We start from the raw sequence: 18,427 nt of genomic DNA on the forward strand, positions 1-18,427 counted from the left end.
CCACCCTGTGCAAACCAATGCCTGCCTTCTCCATTTCATATAGCTCAATGACACATTAATACGCACAAACCGATGCAAACAAAGCACGCTAAACATACACTCACTCCCGTGCGAGGATCCGCACAAACACACAGAGAGAAAGGGATGAGGGAGACGAGCTAATGCACTGCCATCCACAAGCACGAGGATTGCAAGCACTCAAGGAACAAATATCCTGTTCTCGTCATAAAATTTTCATCCCATGCAAGCTTGTTGGTGGGCCAAGCGCATTTCCTGGTGAAAAATATACACACTTAACCTTGAGCTGATCTTTTTAACATAATGCGTCTGCTTTATTGGATTCTAGCTAGCCCTTACTCACAGGAATACCAAATGCAAAGAGTTGTGGTCTGACAGAGCCAAGTTGAGGATGAGACAAAGGACAAAGCGGCGATGCTGAGAAATCCCTCTGCCAGATCTCATGACTGTTTGTCGTGTTCTGCTGGGACACTAATGTGACGCCTTGTGCTGCAACAGTGTTGTACTGGTCCTCAAGCGATACCACGTAGGAGACGACTAATTTACATGCACATGTAAAGACATGCGGACACGAACAAGTATGTGTGCATATGTATATTATTTTAAACATAACCAGCAACGACAGAAGCAACTGATTTAACAGATTGTGAATGGAAAAAAATCCAGTTTTGAGCCAACAAGTCATCTAAGTGCTCAAAAATTTCTACAAATCCATCTGCTGATAAAGATCACAAGATAGGTCCAAAAGCCCTTGTATCGACCAAAGTCAATAACAACAAAATAACAAAGATCTATTGTACTCTTTAGGCTGGGTTGGTCACATTCACAAGTGTTGTATTTCCCAGGTGCGACTGGTCTGAGGTCTGATGCACAGAAAATGACAATGGATTAAATCAAACTTTTGCTGGATTGCACCAACAATGTGCTACATTAAAAAAAAAAAAAAAAAACAGATGGCAAATAGTCAATCAAAATTACGGCTGAGGAAGAAATTAATTTGGTACTGATGGCCCAGCAAGAGACGCGCACACAATAACTCATTCATTATTTTGTCAGATAACAAATTTCAATCTGAAAGCCCCATGAGTACCAGACAATTTGGGAGGTCTATCAAACATCTGCAAAGTCTGTTAAATATATTACGATAACTTGAGCAACTCTCAATTTGATTGTGCTGATGTGAGAAAAAACAAAAATAACTCCACTGTGGCACTAATTATTATTTGCCGTATTACTTTGCATACAAACACAACTATTACCTTTCAGCAGTGTTAACACGAAATGACTTTGTGAAAAGTTTTTGATAAGTTTGCTGTCACATCAAAGCCAAATGTCACCAAAACAGCTTGTTCTCTACTGTTACATGACACGGTGCATTTTAAGAGCTCGCTGGTGTTTGTATTCTAAATGCACGCTTGTCAAAGTGTAGTTTGCGGGGCATAATAAGGTCTGATGGGGAAACTGGCTTCCTGCGGCAGCACTCGCTGCTGCTTCATGTCAACAACGCTGAATCAAGGGAATGACACCACCGTGGGGAGGTTGCTTTGAACTGTGGGATTTTTGAATACATTTGAATAGATTTCTCCTGGTAATAGCTTTATCAAAACGCTGCCATCCAGTGACCTCATCAACCTTCAGAGGCTCTCCATTAAATACCCCATATTGCTAATCATTGACTCAATCCTTCTGTTTATCCAGAGTCAGGTCACGCTGGTAGCGGGCTAAGCAGGGTATTCCAGATGTCCTCCCCAGCACCTTTCTTCCCTAGTTCATCTTGAAGGGACCCTTCGGTATTCCCAGGCTAAATCCCAATCTCCAAATTCCCATACTTTGAGGCATGTTAAGTGTGTGAGGGCTCAGGGCTGTCCCACTGTCAAATCATCAAGTGCATGATGGCTCTGATGCAGACACTTCCATGCTTTTTCACGCCCTTTCTTTCTGCGAGTCCTTCTCTAAAGGGACTTGCCCTTAGTTCATAGCAAAATTGGTGACATTTAACCGTGGTTGACAAAATGCACACAACCCAAGCGTGAAGGAATCCTTTAGGAAGTTTATCTGTAAGCGGCAACATCCAGCTGCTTACTGTTGTTCTTATCTATTGCAAGCTCGTAGAGTTGTTTATATTTTCAGTCAAACATCCATATAGGATTTACCAATGTTCGTGGCTTTCCTGACCTTTGGTTTGCTAAAAGGTATAAACACCTGAATGTCACAAACAGTCGGTGCAGCTAATCAAACCACAAATGGAACACGAGCCCAAATTCAAAAATTGTTCTTTATATTCTTTTTATACCATTTCAAAGCTGTCACAAAGTCACCCACTTACGTACTACAGCCGCAATGTCGGTTAAGTCTATAAGGGATTTAGTGGTGTGGCCTTCGGGTGGGTCATATTTAATCCCTCTAGTGAGTTCTGGTTCTACCATGAGGCCTCCTCCCAGTTCCCCAATAAACCTCCAAAGGAAGGCCTCCTAACCAGATGCCGGAACCACCTCTGCCTTTTTCACATGGAGAAGCAGTGACTCTTCTCTGAGCTCCCTCCGGATGTTCGAGCTCCTTACCCTGTCTGTAAGGCTGAGCCCAGACACAACCACATTCTTCTGGAACATCCAGCATTTATGACCATAAATGAGGGTCGGTACGTACATCGACTTGTAAATTGGGAGCCAGAAAAAGGTGAAGTATCTCAAGAAGGCTAATCATCTCTAAACTGAAAACAAAAGAAACAGATAACTACTATTCAAAACAGCGAAAAAGTGGCAAAGGATTATTGACACTTACGACCAGACTCGAAAAACACACCTACTGAGGTTTCCAGCAGAAAGCATTTTCAGTTGAACACATTTTATTCCTTCAGCATTTTCAGGATCAAAAGGGAACAAGCTAAGCACTGCTACGGAAAAGCTGGCAGCCGTACAGAGGGGAATGACGCAGGTTATGATGCCTGCCAATATTCAGATGGATAAAATTGATCCAATATCTACAACAATCTGAAATATTGGCTTCGTCATGATACAACAATTTCCTGATTGACCTTTTCAACATACTTCAGCAGCTGCGACAGGTGATGAAGGTGTCAGAAAGTGCTGACAATGCAGACGCTAGCTGCCGTGATGTGCAGCCCACATCAATGTGCCAGACACATACACACAACTAACCTCGTATGGGTGAAATATGGATTTTGCTCTTATGGCACAGAAATCAATAATGCAGAAAATGAGACAATTTATTATTTTCATTTCCTCACATGTACATACACACACACACACACACACAGAGACACAGACGGACTAACCTGTGGAGACAGGGCAGTGGTAGGCTGGGTGAAGAGTGTGGAGTGGGCTGCTGACCGTAGGCCATGTGCTCTCCTGACAGTCTGACGGGTGAAAGGAGCAGACAGTACCTCCTGCTGAGGAAAAGACACAAACAGACACAAATGTCAAGTCCAGAAGCATCGTCATTAGCTCAAAGTAGAAACAAAATCTTTGGGATGATCGCGATGCAAATTGAAAATAGCAAAGCTCGTGCTATTTTCAAAGCATCCACCATCAGCGTCGACAGTGCGTTACTATGAGCTACAAAGAGGCTTAAAATAATGAAGCGTGAAAGTGGTAGTTGTGCCTTATTTTTGATTTCCTTTAAAGGCCGAGGCGAGTTCGTGTTTGTAGGATTTCAAACGCACAATCTGGTCGCAGCTTGTGTGTGAAAGACAGTCGAAACGTCGAGTGAAACTTCCTGCGTAAGCTTAGGAAGGCGCGTGTGGCCTCTATTTCCGCGGCAAACGACACCCGGAGATAAAAGAGCTGACCAGCCTGCAGCTGCTCCACATCTAAACCAGGATTAGAGTTATTTTTCTACTATCTCTTAAGTTGCTTACAAGCAGACTGTTATCATATTTGAAGAAAAGTGAGGAATATGCTCGCTTTGATGTGTACAGATGTAAGCTTCGTGTGCCTGTGTGTAGGGAAAAAAAGACTTAACTTTGTGTATGTGCATACGTTTGTGTTTGTGTGTGTGTTAGTGTAAGTGTAAGTGTGGGCAACAGTATGACAGAGAGTCATGGTAGACTGGAATGACTAAAATACTTTCACCTTCAAAGTATGCACTCAGATGTTCCCTGCCTCCCAGCACTGAGGAAAGATTAGATGGAGATAAAGTGGTATATAAACAGTGAGAGCACCTTGACTGTGCACACAACTAGTGCACCCCATTTACAACTCATTTTAGGCCCATGCACGTGGACGTGTTTAATCTCTGGGGGGGTTCAGTACTTTAACACTTCACCAACCAGCTTTTGGCCTTGTCCGTTAATAATAATAATAAAGGTCGAGCGTGGAGAATAGATTTTCAAAATCATCCAGCGTCACAAGTACATTCAAGAGGCAAAGCTGTTGAAAATGAAAAACCTGATTTACTGACCTGATTTAGTCAGATCCCAAATAAGACATAATAAACTGAGGTTAAAAATGTGTGAAGGACAGCCGGTGCACACAATAAAACATTCACAAATTAGAATATTTGGCAAGCGTATTAAAATAACACTTTTCAAGGTTTGTGACATCTTAGTTTTCTAAACTAGTACCCAATGTGAGGACAAACGTTCCTCAAAAACCTGGATATTGTGCAGTTGTAACTGAAAATTAAGATTTCTTTGCTCCTTTGTTCACAAAGAGATGAAATTTATAAGCTTAAACCTCTGAAGCCCAAGCAGTTTCTGAGCTATTTTTGCTCCTGTCACATATATAGTCACAGTGGACTCATTTCTTACTACGATATAAAGTTCTGCACCTCTGTGGAAACAGTACAACCATGGCTAGAAGTTGAGGGAACTCAAATATGTCTTTCGTGCAGTATAACAAAACTAGAATCTTATAAATCATTAAAAAAATACCCCCCAAAAAGTAGTAAGTAATTGTTTCTAAAACAACAAAACAAAAACAAAACTAAAACAAAGAAAAGCCTGTAATCAACATGTACAACACTTTTCCAAGTGACCACAGATTTTAGCAATACTGACAAAAAGATGATGACTTCATACTCTGTAGATATTTTACTGTTTACATATTTAATTTGCTTTCATACTTGTCTCCTGTCTGCATTACACAGCCTGCAATTCAGCCCAGTTCAGTTAAAAAGTGCCTGAATTTTTGTCACGTGAGCTCAAGTGTTCATATCTTTTGGGTTGTGATGAAAGGGGCAGAATTTTTGGTAGGTTTTATAATGAGACATGGAAAAATAAAGTGATTTTGATAAAATATCATGATTATTAGATTGGGTTAAGACTTCCCACGACACAGTGCATCAAATATGATTAGTTCAAGGACCATCCAAAAGTTGAAATTCTGACGATTTTTCACAATTTCTGGCTTTTCAGTGTAATTTTGGCTATTTTTAAAACATGAGCATGTCTTTCAAAGCCTGCCAGTGGATGTTGAGGTTCAGAAGGTTAATCATGTTTTGAGTAGCGATGTAGAATTTAAAGGAATAGATGAGCACTTTGGCTTTTTTTTTTTGCTGAGAATTAGATGAGAAAATTGACACCACCGTCGTGTCCGTGCAGCAAATATGAAAATGAGCCATGAGCTTACTACAAAAGCTGAGAAAAAAAGCAAGGCTGAGTCTGTCCAAAGATAACAAAATACACCCACAGGTACCTTGGAAGCTGACTAACACGTTGTATCTTGTACAAAAAGCAAAGTATAAAAAAACGCACATTTTTGTTTCACCACCTGAGAGTGGTATGAAACTTTCCATCTAACTCGCTGCACAACTTCTACGCTAGTCTCGTAAATAAAGCGGGTGAAGTTAATAAATTGCTTATTAAGTGGTTATTAAATGTAAACCATCCTCTGGTCTCTAAGCTGCTTCTCGAGTTCAGGGACACGCCATGCTGGAGCCTTCCCCTGCATACACCGGCCAAGAGGTGTTGTACACCTATTACCGGTGACACCAGGGTTAGAACATTGCTGTCACAGGACTAACACATTGACACAGCCCTCACAGTGACGCTTACATTCACAACCATGAGCAATTTAGAGTCAGCATTTCTCCCAACCTGCGTGTTTTTGGCCAGTTAAAGCAAACACACAGAGACAGGGGGATAGCATGCCAACCGTGTGCATAAAGGTCGCATGCGTCTGGTGGTTTCCAGCTGTGAGGGGACACAGCTTAAAAAAAAAAAAAAAAAAAAGCAAACGTTAACATTAATTAATCAACAGTACTTATAATAGGAAGGCTGGCACAAGTATAGAGGCAGTTCTCCAATGACACATCTGCGGTGCCCTTTCCGCTATCGGAGCACCGATCTGAGCAGATCTCTACTTAATACCTTCTCCCTCTACATGTTATTACACACACAATTAACTTTCCTTTAACGACTTTCAACCTCAGTAAATTATGTTTGCCAAGCGAAGACAGGACTTGAGTTTTGGCAGGATTATCGGTATGTCTTCACATAAGGAACACTTCAGTGAATTAAGACTTCTCTCGGATAAATATATTCCACAAAATAAAGTGCGGACATCTTTCCTCGTCGGCATGCAGCGCTGCAGAGGTTCAGGACCAGTCAAGCTCAAACATCGGCTCCCCTGGAGAGAAGCTGTGATAACCAACACTGATGACAGTTTTTTTTCTTTTTTTTCTTCCTCCGGCTCTTAGTTTCTACAACAGCAAACAAGCACAATTAATTTTTCAAGGGATTGTTGGGGACAGTTAATGAAATAGACTTTCTATTGTTCATAATTATGTTTGACAATACAAACTGGAGCTGACTATTAGCTCTCTGGGGAGACCAATTTCAACAACTGACCGCACACTTGCAGTCCAAATGAGAAATAGGCACTGAAGCTTTAAGCAAAGTGCAATATCACAGTAAGACTTCCACTCACAGCGGGCTCAACATTAAAAAAGGCAATGGGCCTTGGTACCAAGATAGCATGTTGCAGCAGGATTATTGCCTCATCTTTATCTATGACAAGTCAGGCATACAGCATCAGCTCATAGGAGGGGCCAACCCTCAAGACTCCAGTGACTATAAAAAGTGTCCGTGAACTGCCAAGAGAGTCTCTTCTGGTCTGTTACTGTGGAGGAGGAACAGCGTTTGTCGAATTGTTGCCGCTGTAATGTGGAATATTCACTGAAGCTTGGTCTCTGCCAAATAACCGAAATGACTCATTTTCATCTGGCACTGAATTCTAGCTGCAGGAATACAGTTGCAACTGTCTATATAGATCCAAAAGCACCCATCTAAAAAAAAAAAAAAAAAAAAACAAGATATAACTGTACAATAACCTAAATAAATGAGTACATCACAATATCATGTACTGAACCCCTTTTTTCCCCCCAGAATTACATCGTATTTGAGTATTCAAAGAAACTCAGCAAAAGGTTTCATGTGTTTTTTGAGATATTTGGCAATAATTTAATATAATTGGGACTTAATGCTAAACCAGGAACCAAAATAACAAGAACCCCACAGAGTGTGAGAAACATAACAAGTCATTGTTCCAACTTTCTTCTATTCCCTGTTTACAAAAACTACATTCACAGCTAAACTGTGTTCTTAGTTGTGTTTTTAAAGAAACATATTGTCTCCTGGTAAGCTGACAGTATGATGCAGTGAAAAACATTTTCAAATTTCTGCTTGCTTTTAACTTTCCTTTTCATTCGATCTTTGGTTAGGTTTATTCACCAAAGCTAAATGGAAAGCTTTAGGAAAATATCTTTTTTTTTTTGGTTGAAAGAAGCTTCTCCTTCTTTATTTTACCAAGGTGACAAGTTCATCAGAAGCAGAATTGCGATACGTCACAAACAGACATAACTCAGGAGAAAACAGATGTCCTCCAAAACCTAATTAAGAATGCAGTTTTGTTGCATAGGAACATCATTTTCAGAAAACAGGGCTCTGGGGCCAGCTGAGCCCGCTCTCATCGACCTTCCCAATGCTTCAAACACACACAGATGAATTTATAAGATTTCTGAAATGGAAAAACAAAAAGTTACAAACCCAACACAGACTTGTCGCCAAAGCAACAAGTTCAGCAAATTATTAATTCCCACAGACAATAATGCAATTAAAATGCGACTAATAGTTTTTCTGAAGACACATTACTGTACCATGTGCACGACTATCTCTGGAAGCATTTGCGGTGACCTATCTGCACCAGCGCTCCTGCAGCCCAGAGAGGGGGGCTCTGTCTATTTCTGTTGATTAGATTGCCACAAAGGACAGCAGCTGCTCTCTCTAGATACTACCTGTAACACACTGAGCGGGATCATACAGAATGTATATACACTCAGACTGCATCGCTTTATCCTCCCGGTACAAAAGGCCCCTCCTGACAATACCTTTTCTCCTGGATAAAACATAATAAGCAACAAACAAGTGAGAAGAAAGACTTGTTTTCTGCTTACAAAGCAGCAACTCTAAAGCAACAAAAAGGAAAGCATGCCATATTTTTACCCAGCCAGCAGAAAAGTAGATTTTTAAGCACTCACTGTAAACTAGAGCTAGGAATGTAGGTCTGAATAACTTGAAGGGCTGGGCAATAAACCGGACAATAATTTGCATTAGATTTTGTCAGAGCTTTTTCTTTGAAGAGATACCAAGTTTTTAATGGAGCAATTATATCTTCTCCAATTAAGAAAAAATACAAAAAAGGGTTTTGTAAAACTGCATGATATAAAATCCAGGAAATTGGCTGATATTTAAAAGCTTACTGTAGTGTTCAGCTTAAGGGTTTCCTTAAAAATCTACATCTAGAAATAATTTGACAGTAAAACAAAAGGTTTCCAAGTGCAACAAGCTTTTTATATCGTGTTTTTAAAGAAGTGTTTTTATCATTCTCAGTCATGTTTTCCAGCACTAGCTCAAGAGTAGTGCGTGCTGAGGAAACAGCTTGGAAACGTGAATGTATTCAGAGACAAGTTACTTCAAAAGACAGGCTGACATTTTTTTTGATTTAAGGATTACATAGAATGTCATCCACACCACATCATGACTGTGTGACACATTCAAGACACAAACATGCTTCATTACTTCTTGTCACAGCAAGAAAATAAGCGTCCACCAGCTGCCATGTATTGATTCACTAATTGACTTATAGCGCGGCCTGTTATGAGCTTTGTGCTGCTTGGGGACCAATCTTCATTGATCACGGACGTGTCAAACCTAAACTCTGCATGGTTGCTCAGCTTGCAGTTTGTGTAGGTAGTTCCAGTCACACCAACTGTGAGTACAGTTTCCTACTTCGCATGTTGCCAGTCCGCTGTGTTTGACAAATGAGCGCTGCCTGATCCGCGGCAACTCATACTGGAGTGTTTACAGGAATTCTGAGCCAGGGCTGGACTCGGCTGCGTTCTGTCACCTCCGCGCATTCCCTATGCATGGACCGATGTGGGCCTCAGCAGCTTTGATTACTGGAAACGACTCATCAGCAAGCATCCAGACGACTCAGATGTCTCACAGCTCAAACTAGCTAATGGTTAATCTTAAATGTCACAGATGCTAAGTTAAGAGGACCTCCGTGTAAGATCCGCCAGTCGGAACAGGCCTGTGGGTGTGCTCTGTTAGGACTAAATGTTTCCAGCGCCATCTAACTAACAGCCAATTAGACTCGACACATACAATGTCAAAATAATTACCTACATTATAAAAGCTGGTACTGTTGTATATACCTTTGACAACACTGATCAACTCACCACGCGGTGAAATTCCAACAAGGACTGAAGAGATATATCAAGATCTTTTTTCTAAATATATTCAGAAGAGGAGCGAGAGGGAATATTAAGAACCTGATACCCACTTTACAAATGACTAAATGTTTTAAAAGTCGAGAGACAATACCTTAACTTTATTTGACATTAAAATTAAAATAGCACATTTTTCTTCAGCATAAAACCTAACTAACAAGCCATCTAGCCCTTTAATGACTTTTCATCATACAGCTTTTAAGGGGAAATTACAACCACTGGTTCCTCATGTGGCTTTAAACAGGTAGTGAAATATTTTCTTAACATGACACAGGGGTCAGGCCAGTGTCAGAGCATGGTGTGTTTTTGCACAGCAGATCACAGCAGCTCAGAGGAAAAGGAAGCTGCTGAAAGAGAAACGCAGTCAAATTAATGGGAACACTGCTTTCTCACAGTTAAGCAGGTGAACCTCTACAGCAGATAGTAAGTGGAATGCATCTTGTAGAGCTGCTGAGGATGCATAACACTCATTTTTCATCAACCTCTTCTGTGTCCTCATATGTGCACACAGTGAGTGCATACAGAGAATGACATCTCTGTTGCCTCTCTGCAACTTTTCAGTGACTGTGCACTGAAGAGACCAATGTTAATTGTACTATTTAAGTGATTCACATTCTGATCCGGCCATCCCTCTCCATTCCCTTATCTTTCCCTCTCAGTTCTTCTTGCTGCCTGGTTCATTCACCCTCTCTGCATCTCCAGCACCAGCAGGAGAAAGGCAGCGAGCCCCAGGGACAGAGGGAGAGGGGGGTTGGAATTGCAGGCAATCACTGGCCACCGAAAGGAAAGATGAAGAGCGCGAGATAGGAGAGGAGAAGAGGAGAGTTAAATGAAATTTCCAACACATTAAGCACACCATGTTACCCAGTGCCCAGAGTAAAGAGGGGTGGGGGCTGCTGAATGACCGCTGGCCAATGAAAGACTTTTGTAGCAAAAGAGAATTGATCGAGTTACAGGGGTTCCCCTGGATGTTTCCTGATGGAGCTCAAGGATAGACAGAAAATAACCTGTCCAGGTAAGCAGAGGCCATGTGAGACATTCAAACTAACCACTTCATAGACCCCGTCACAGTCGCTGGGAACCTGACTGCCTGCTTCCTCTTTCAAAGACATGTAGACATTTGTTTGTGGATGCACATGTGTGATAACGCGAGCTTTTCTGCAGGGATGGAGGAAGAAATTACCAGAGCCACGCTGCAGGGTCCTGGTTAATAAAAACAAAATCAGAAGGGGTGAAAACTACACGGTCAGTGTTTGACTATCATTTATCACCTGAGAAACGTCAACACACACCCTCACATGTACGTGATGCAAATATGTATACCCATTTGCCGTTTACTTACAGTTCATGTGTGATTATACATACACACACACACACACACACACACAAAAAGGTCACAGAGGCGGGGGGAGTAGAGAGTGAGGCTGACAGCTTAGCGTTTCCTGCTGCAGCAGAGATGAATGGGTGGGCTGAAAACTGCCTTCATTCATAATGGAATACGGCAACAAAGTAGCTTCATTCCCATGTGTCTCTGGGACTATAGGAGCAGACAAAGAGAAGAACGTAGAAGAGACTATGGGATAGAAAATCTAACATAAAAATATGTTTTTGATTTATTGCCCCAGGTGTTACCCAAATAAAGCTTAGCAGGGCAGAGAGACACTGCTGGTGTTGCTGGCGAGCCAGAATGGCCTGGAAATGTCAGAATGAACACTGCTGACTTAATCACACTTTTAAAGCTCTTGCTTTTTCCATCTAGCTTCTTTAAAGGGGAGGACTTAAGGTCCTGTAAAGAGGAATGAGTCGGAGATAAAGGAGTAAGGAAGGACAAAAATGATTTCGGAAACGGCCTGCAGCCGGCGGATAAAGGGGAGCCTAAAAAAGTGATGCGTGGACTGTGTTGTTTGTTTTAAGTCATACAAAAGGCAGATGCGCATCTTTCCAGCCATGGACATAAAGCTGATGATCAGCAATAGAGTAAAAGCGTGGGCGTGAGGGGGAGGAAGCACAGGCACAAGTGAGAGAAAGAGATGACGGCCAACAAGAATCAGAGAGGAGAGGAAGGAGTGTGGTTTCTCAGCAAGTCTGTTACTCTGTGTGTGTGTGTGTGTGTGTGTGTGTGTGTGTGTGTGTGTGTGTGTGTGTGTGTGAAATCATTACAAAGCACTCATTCTTAGCATCAGTGAAATCCACAAATAGCAAGAACCACCTACTGGCCCAACGTTACATGAATAGCTGCGTTAAATTATAGTATTGGAACAGAAAATAACACACTTCCAATGTGTTAAATGTAGCAGTCAACACCAACATTCACTGTTTGTTTCAGGTGAAAAGTTGTGTAAAGCCAAAAGTAAAAAGTATGGATGACATTCATTTTTGAAGGGTTGCCAAACTAGATGGCTCAAATTCTACATAACAGGCAGAAAAAGTCATGAGGGTTTTAGCACGCCAATAAACATCCTGTGTCAGGTTATACAACCTTTAACCGGCCAGTTGCAACACTACTTGTTTTTGACCTCCTGAAGTAGAGCCTGGAGAGCGGCATCACAACACTGCAGCTCAGCTTCGACCACAAGTTGCGCCTGTGCTGTAACTCTAGCCGGCCACATAAATCACATGTTTATGGGCCCGTCATTTGTCTCTGGCGAAACTGAGGTGAACATTGGCTAGGTTTAGCTGGTCCACCACAGGACAGGTTTCTATGTACACAACACTGCAGTATATAACACTGCTGTACTACATGAGCAAAAGAAGGCCACTCATTCCAAACCTTCTCACGAACAGCTGCAAACATGCTGAAGGATTACGAGACGGCAAGATAAGAACAGAAATTAAATACAATCGTGTTTAGCAGGTTTTTTTTTCTATCTGGTTTACACACACACACACACGGACCATCCATACAGCAAATGCAGACTCTGTGAAACACAATAATCCAGTTATAATCTATGCTGCTGCGCTACAAAATTCAAAATACTATATTCAATGCCACTTGGATGACACCTCTGCTAATCTTATGACGTGCCAACATCATGTTAAAGTGCTTTTTCGAGCCGCCAACCTCTTTAAATAGATGGCTTTAGAATGATAATTGGCTGATTGCACGAATCATTCACATATTTGAGACTTAAGTCAAGTGATTTTGTGGATGAGAGGGCTGCAGCACCACCTGACGCTTCCACTTACACCACTTGACTGAAGGGCTTGTTCCTCTCACCTCCAGCACAGTGTGTTCTTCAAGCTGTCATAGGCAGACTTACATGAGGTGGGCTTGTGTATCACTTCCACTGAACCTGCACATCTTGCTATATTACCGGTGCACTGCAGTATTAAGGCCCTCCTTAAGAGCTACGATATGCTAGATATTATTAATGCAAACTCAACACTCGCTCCTTCACATCAAACGTTTTCCATCAGCAAACCGCTGCAGAGCTTTTATTGTGGAGCAGCAACTGGAAGTGATGATTTTTCCAATGGCATTTCATCAAACTGCATCTAGATACAGTTTTAAATGTTGCAATAGTGAAAAGAAGAAGCAGTTGCAGTCACCTGACTGTCAGGGCTCCAGGGATAAAGGGATGTGAGCAACAGGTGCTTCCTGCAGTTCTACTGGAGCGTCAATGACAACTATGAGGGAAACAACAGGTTTTATTGTGCATTTCTGTTCCACTAATCACTGCAGTCACACTGGTATTAAACAGTGGCCAGTGGCACAGTGCAGGTGCTACAGTCACATCCACAGTATGACACAACTAAGTCCAATTTTGTTTCACTGCAGCAGTAGTCTCATAGCATTTGCAGAATCTGAATCGGGGGAAACGCTGTAGCCATTACTGTAATCAATGAATTCCAGTCTGTTTGAGTAAGTATTTCTGAGGGAACAGCCTGACCTATTCTGACACTCGCACCGGCTCATGCAAAATGTATTTTGGTGTGTAGTAAGATGTCAGCTGAACACAGAGCCATGAATCAAATGGCAATAAAGAAACAGACTGCAAAAATTACACCTGATCCATCTCCCTTCTGGCTTTTCATGACAAATGTAATAGAATCACATGGAAAGATAAAAACTGAGCAGCAGCGACTCTCTTCAAATATTATTTGACAAAACAATGGCTTGCGTTCAATTTTGCATCCAGGGAAGTATACATTTGAAAGAAAGCCTCATTGGAAATTCAATAATTCAAGACTGGAATGTATCATGGCATTAAATTTATTTCAAAGAGCCGGTTGAATGCAGGGAAGTGAAGAGTGGAGGGCAGTGTGGGAGCCAAGTGGTAGCAAAGGATGCACAGAGAAATGTTACACAGTACATGAGATGATATCAAGAGTGGAGAAGCCATTTTTCATAGGGAGCAGAAAACAGAAGACTGTGAGATGAATAACCTTCAATTCTCTGTTGGAAAAAGGACATTTTCACGGTGCAAAGTGTTACCCAGGCAACAGCAGCACCAGGACTTTTGAATAGCTCCAGGAACCCTACTTACTTCTCTTCTCACCTCAAAATCAGCCTCTGTTAGTCACATGCACGTGAACTTGGTGGCCTTGATTTTTGGCAAGTTGAATTTCTCCCGTAATCTCGATGCCAGAGTAAAATACCTGGATTTACAAGATGGCTCAATACATTATAACTTCAGAAACAACGCCTAAGGCTGAAAACAAAAAAAAAGAAAAGGCGCAGAAACTGTGCTCCTATTACAAAAATACAAAAAGGAGACACTTCTAACCTCCCCTTCCACTCTCACTGTCTCCCTCCCACTTCTCCATCCCTCTCCTTTGTTCTCCCTCTACTTCTTTCCCATGCATCCAGTTCATGTCCAGGCTAGGATTTCCCCAGGGTTCCCCTCAGGACCCCGGTTGGTAAAAAGCTCTGGCAGGGCGAGTTGAAAGCTCTGCTGGAGGTACATCACTGATCCGCTCTGATGCTAAGCTCAGCTCTTCTGCCTCCTTGCTGCTCGACTATTTTCCCTGGGAAAAAAAAAAAAACAACCAGTCTGATACCTGGTAGCTGTCTGGCTGAAAGACAAGCGTTTGATCTCCACGCAGGGGCTGTTTGGAAGAATAACTCGGTAACCTTTCTCTGACAAGCAGATAATTGTCTTTTCCCTGCATATCAACAGAGACGTTATGGGGCTCTGTTGCTAATGGGATACACAGAAAGCAAAACACAGCAGAAGACACACAAATAGCAGGGTCAGGGAGAAGTGTATGAGCTGAGTTTTTCCATACTGGGACGATCCCCACCCACATTTTAATCAATGCCCCGGAGACAACAGTTACACTCTGTTGCTCTCAATGGCAGAACAAGGAAACAGCTGAGGCAAAAACATTCAAATAATTTAATATGGCTGTCACATGCTGGACATGTGGCCACTTTTAAATACCTTAAGAGCAACATAATAGAGCGCTATTACAGTAAGGCGGGCACAAACACGTGTTCTGGCTGCCTGTGGGTCAAGAGATTCCAGTACTCAAATGCTCCTACTCTCACGACCGGTCGATGAAAATAAGACTGGAATCTGTGTCTGTGTGCCTGCTTGTCCACACAAGATATTTTGCATGCACGAGGGGGGAGGAAGCAGCACTGTGTTTGTTTTGCATATTGCTTGTGTGTATGTGTGTGGCATTATGCAAGGCAGGGTGATGTCAACTTTACAAACAAAATGGTCTGCAGAAGCCCAGCACATAAAGCAAAATGGGATGCTGTACTTGGAGTCGACGCCAATATCTGCAACCAGCAGAGAGGAACAAGCTTGTTTTAATTTAGGCTTCCCAGACTGTTTTGACAACACAATCCTGACAACTAGATATGGAATGTAAATACATGCTTTTAACTAAATTACTTCCGAATCCTATCCTCCACATCGGCTCTCTAAACATAAAGCAATAGCCCAATGAAGACTGTCTCCATGGAAATGCATTTTCCAACAAAGTCTCCTCTCCGCCATCTCCTCAATCCTATTTATAGAATGGCAGACCACTAGCTAGCTGGCAAAGGATGAGTAACAGTATAGTGAGAATGGAAATGTCTAGCATGGCCACTTCTCCATGCTTCCTTTTCTTTTTGCTCGCAGCTCTATTTCAAATCAAAGGCTTTGAACAAGTGTTCAAACAAACAGCTGACTAACAATCCCCGGTCTCAGAAGAGAAAGCAGGTTTTGTGTGCGTGAAGTTGTGAAGAGCTTGCATGTGTGTGTTTCGAGGCTGATGCAAGGCTGGCAGAGCACGCACACACACACACACACTCGCGCACACACACACACACACATGGCAGAGAGCAGCGTTCAGACAGCAGGCAGCAGGGTCATCACTAACCCTCTCTGACAGAAGGTCATGGGACTCCTACTCTGCTTCTTTTTGACCCGCGTGTGTGGAATGAAGATGAGAAAACCACAAGCGTTTTCGAGGTCAGCAACTTCTTCTTCGGTCTCCATCAAGAAAAGTGTTTGCGGTATGTGCGTATTGCATCAGCACATACCCAAATATGAATAAACAGAGATGGATACTTCTCATTTTCCATCACAGGTGCGGTACACAACAAACTGGCATAGGTGCAGAACAGCCCGAGGCTACTGAAAGTGAGCAACAGAAAGACCTGTACCTTTGCGCCTTTAGCGGTCGCAGCCTAAATACACCGCTGGACCTCGGGGGAAAAGCTCTATCCAATCATGCTGATAGTGCTAATTAGCATTAGCCTACACGAATGTCACACTTATTAATACCACAGTTCAGCTGCTCTGTAAAGATGAGCTCCTACGAACAGCGTGCCGTTAACTCAATGACCGAGAACAACAATTACAGCTGTCAGCTCTCATTAGCAAACACACAAAGTGACCACAAACAACACCGAGAGTTGCCGCTGTTTTACACGAAATGCCACCGTATCTGGAGTGCTGTGAGTGTCAAACATCCCTCACTAAACTGATAGCCTGATACCACTGTGAGTCAAGGATTTACCTGCCCTTCTTCATCCAAAGAACAAAAGAATTTCAAAAATAGGCCTTTACATCAGAGTCCTCATCAACAATGGATTATAGCAGCAGATATTTACACAAGCAATTTACTTAGTGCCCTGCTTCCCGGAGGTGCCTTTGAGGAGAGACAAGATTGTATCTCTCACACATCGTCCCCTCTAAGTCCTCGCTGACTTAAGAAGACAGAACACCACTTTCTAATGCCGGGACAGTGTGTTAGAATAGACCACGATGGACTCGGCTGCATGAGTCAAATGATGCTATACATACATCTGTGACACGATATCAATTTGCAAACTAAGAGATTTTTGGTTGCATTAGGTCAATGTTGCAAACCAATGGGCATGATGCCAATATTCATTTTACAGGGGGGTTTTTTTGCAACCTTGATTTTATCTAGTTAGGCTTTTCAGCTGACTACAGAAAATCACAATATACACCGATCAGTCACAACATTAAAACCACTGACAGGTGAAGTGAATACCATCGCAAATCTCGTTACAATGGCACCTGTCAAGGGGGGGGGGGGATTTATTAGACAGGAAAGTGAACCATAATTTCTTGAAGATGACATGTTGGAAGCAGGGAAAATAGCCGGCAAGCATAATGGCTTGAGCGACTTTGATAAGGGAAACCTTGGATCCTGGCACCATTGTTGCAGAACACACCTGTCTTCATGGCAACGGTATTCCATGATGGGATGAATAAATTGGCCTCTTCAGCAGGATAATGCCCCCTGTCACACTGCAAAAACTGCTCAGGAATGATGTGAAGATCATGAGGTTGATTTGTGTTCCAAATTTCCTAGATTTCTGTCTGCTGGAAAACAAATCTCCCCACCTCGTAACTTGGTGCCTGATACCACAAGACACCTTCTAAGGTCTGGTGAACTCAATGCCTAGATGGACTTGCGCAGTATAAGGCAGGTGGCTTTAATGTTGCGACGGGTTGCTCTATATTACAATGTAAATGTAAATAGTAAATCAATATCTCATTTATAACGCTGCCCATGACTATCAGAAGATTTATATCACCCAGGGCCAACCCTGTTGCTGAGTTGCGGATATTTGTTCACCTAAATGAGCCATTCATTAGTTTTTGACTCAACAACAGGACAAATAGTATAATTTAAGCCCGACATGGCCGGCAGGGAGTAAATATATGCACTGACTGTGCAGTCATATTTGAGCAGATGGAAAAGTAATACACTCTACTGTAGATCTGCTTTGTTGCTCTGTTTTTGTGACCAAAAAAAGATAGCAAAGATTAACTTACACAGGGGATGGAAGGATATCAAATATACTGCAGTACAGCGAACATTATAGTAACATATTGCCCTGATTTTTAAGTATAGTCCAAACTTTGATATAATATTTCGTCCCCGTTTCCCGGGATGAGCAACACTTTCACAATACCCTTCTAATAGGATTATGTGGTCAAAATCTCACATTCACATGGAAATATAGAAAAGCATTAAAATGGACAAATGATTTGAGTGAGACTCCAAACTGCTACCACAGCAAAAGACGGCTTTAACCCCCCCACCATCACCCTATATCCACATTTAGCCTCTCCATGCTGCTTCTCGTGCCTATACAACACCAGCCCAGCTCTCTGTATCAGCCATGCTTATTCCACATGTGTCCCTAGTCAATAATCCACTTGTATAGGAGTTAATGAAAAAA

At 42.1% G+C, this 18,427-nt stretch overlaps 1 protein-coding gene across 2 annotated transcripts in view; it reads right to left on the bottom strand.

The window, feature by feature from the left end:
- LOC103358468 (calcium uniporter protein, mitochondrial-like) overlaps positions 1-18,427 on the bottom strand; it is a 58,218-nt gene that overhangs the window by 29,350 nt on the left and 10,441 nt on the right. Inside the window, exon 2 of one of the 2 annotated variants that reach the window (XM_008283449.1) lies at positions 3,314-3,424. In XM_008283449.1, the coding sequence (XP_008281671.1) occupies positions 3,314-3,424 (111 nt within the window). Of the gene's footprint in view, positions 1-3,313; positions 3,428-18,427 lie in introns of both variants that reach the window. The other variant, XM_008283448.1, reaches the window with a different exon arrangement.

Source organism: Stegastes partitus, unplaced genomic scaffold, assembly GCF_000690725.1.
Source record: "Stegastes partitus isolate 25-593 unplaced genomic scaffold, Stegastes_partitus-1.0.2 Scaffold314, whole genome shotgun sequence".
In the NCBI taxonomy this organism is placed as follows: domain Eukaryota; kingdom Metazoa; phylum Chordata; class Actinopteri; family Pomacentridae; genus Stegastes; species Stegastes partitus.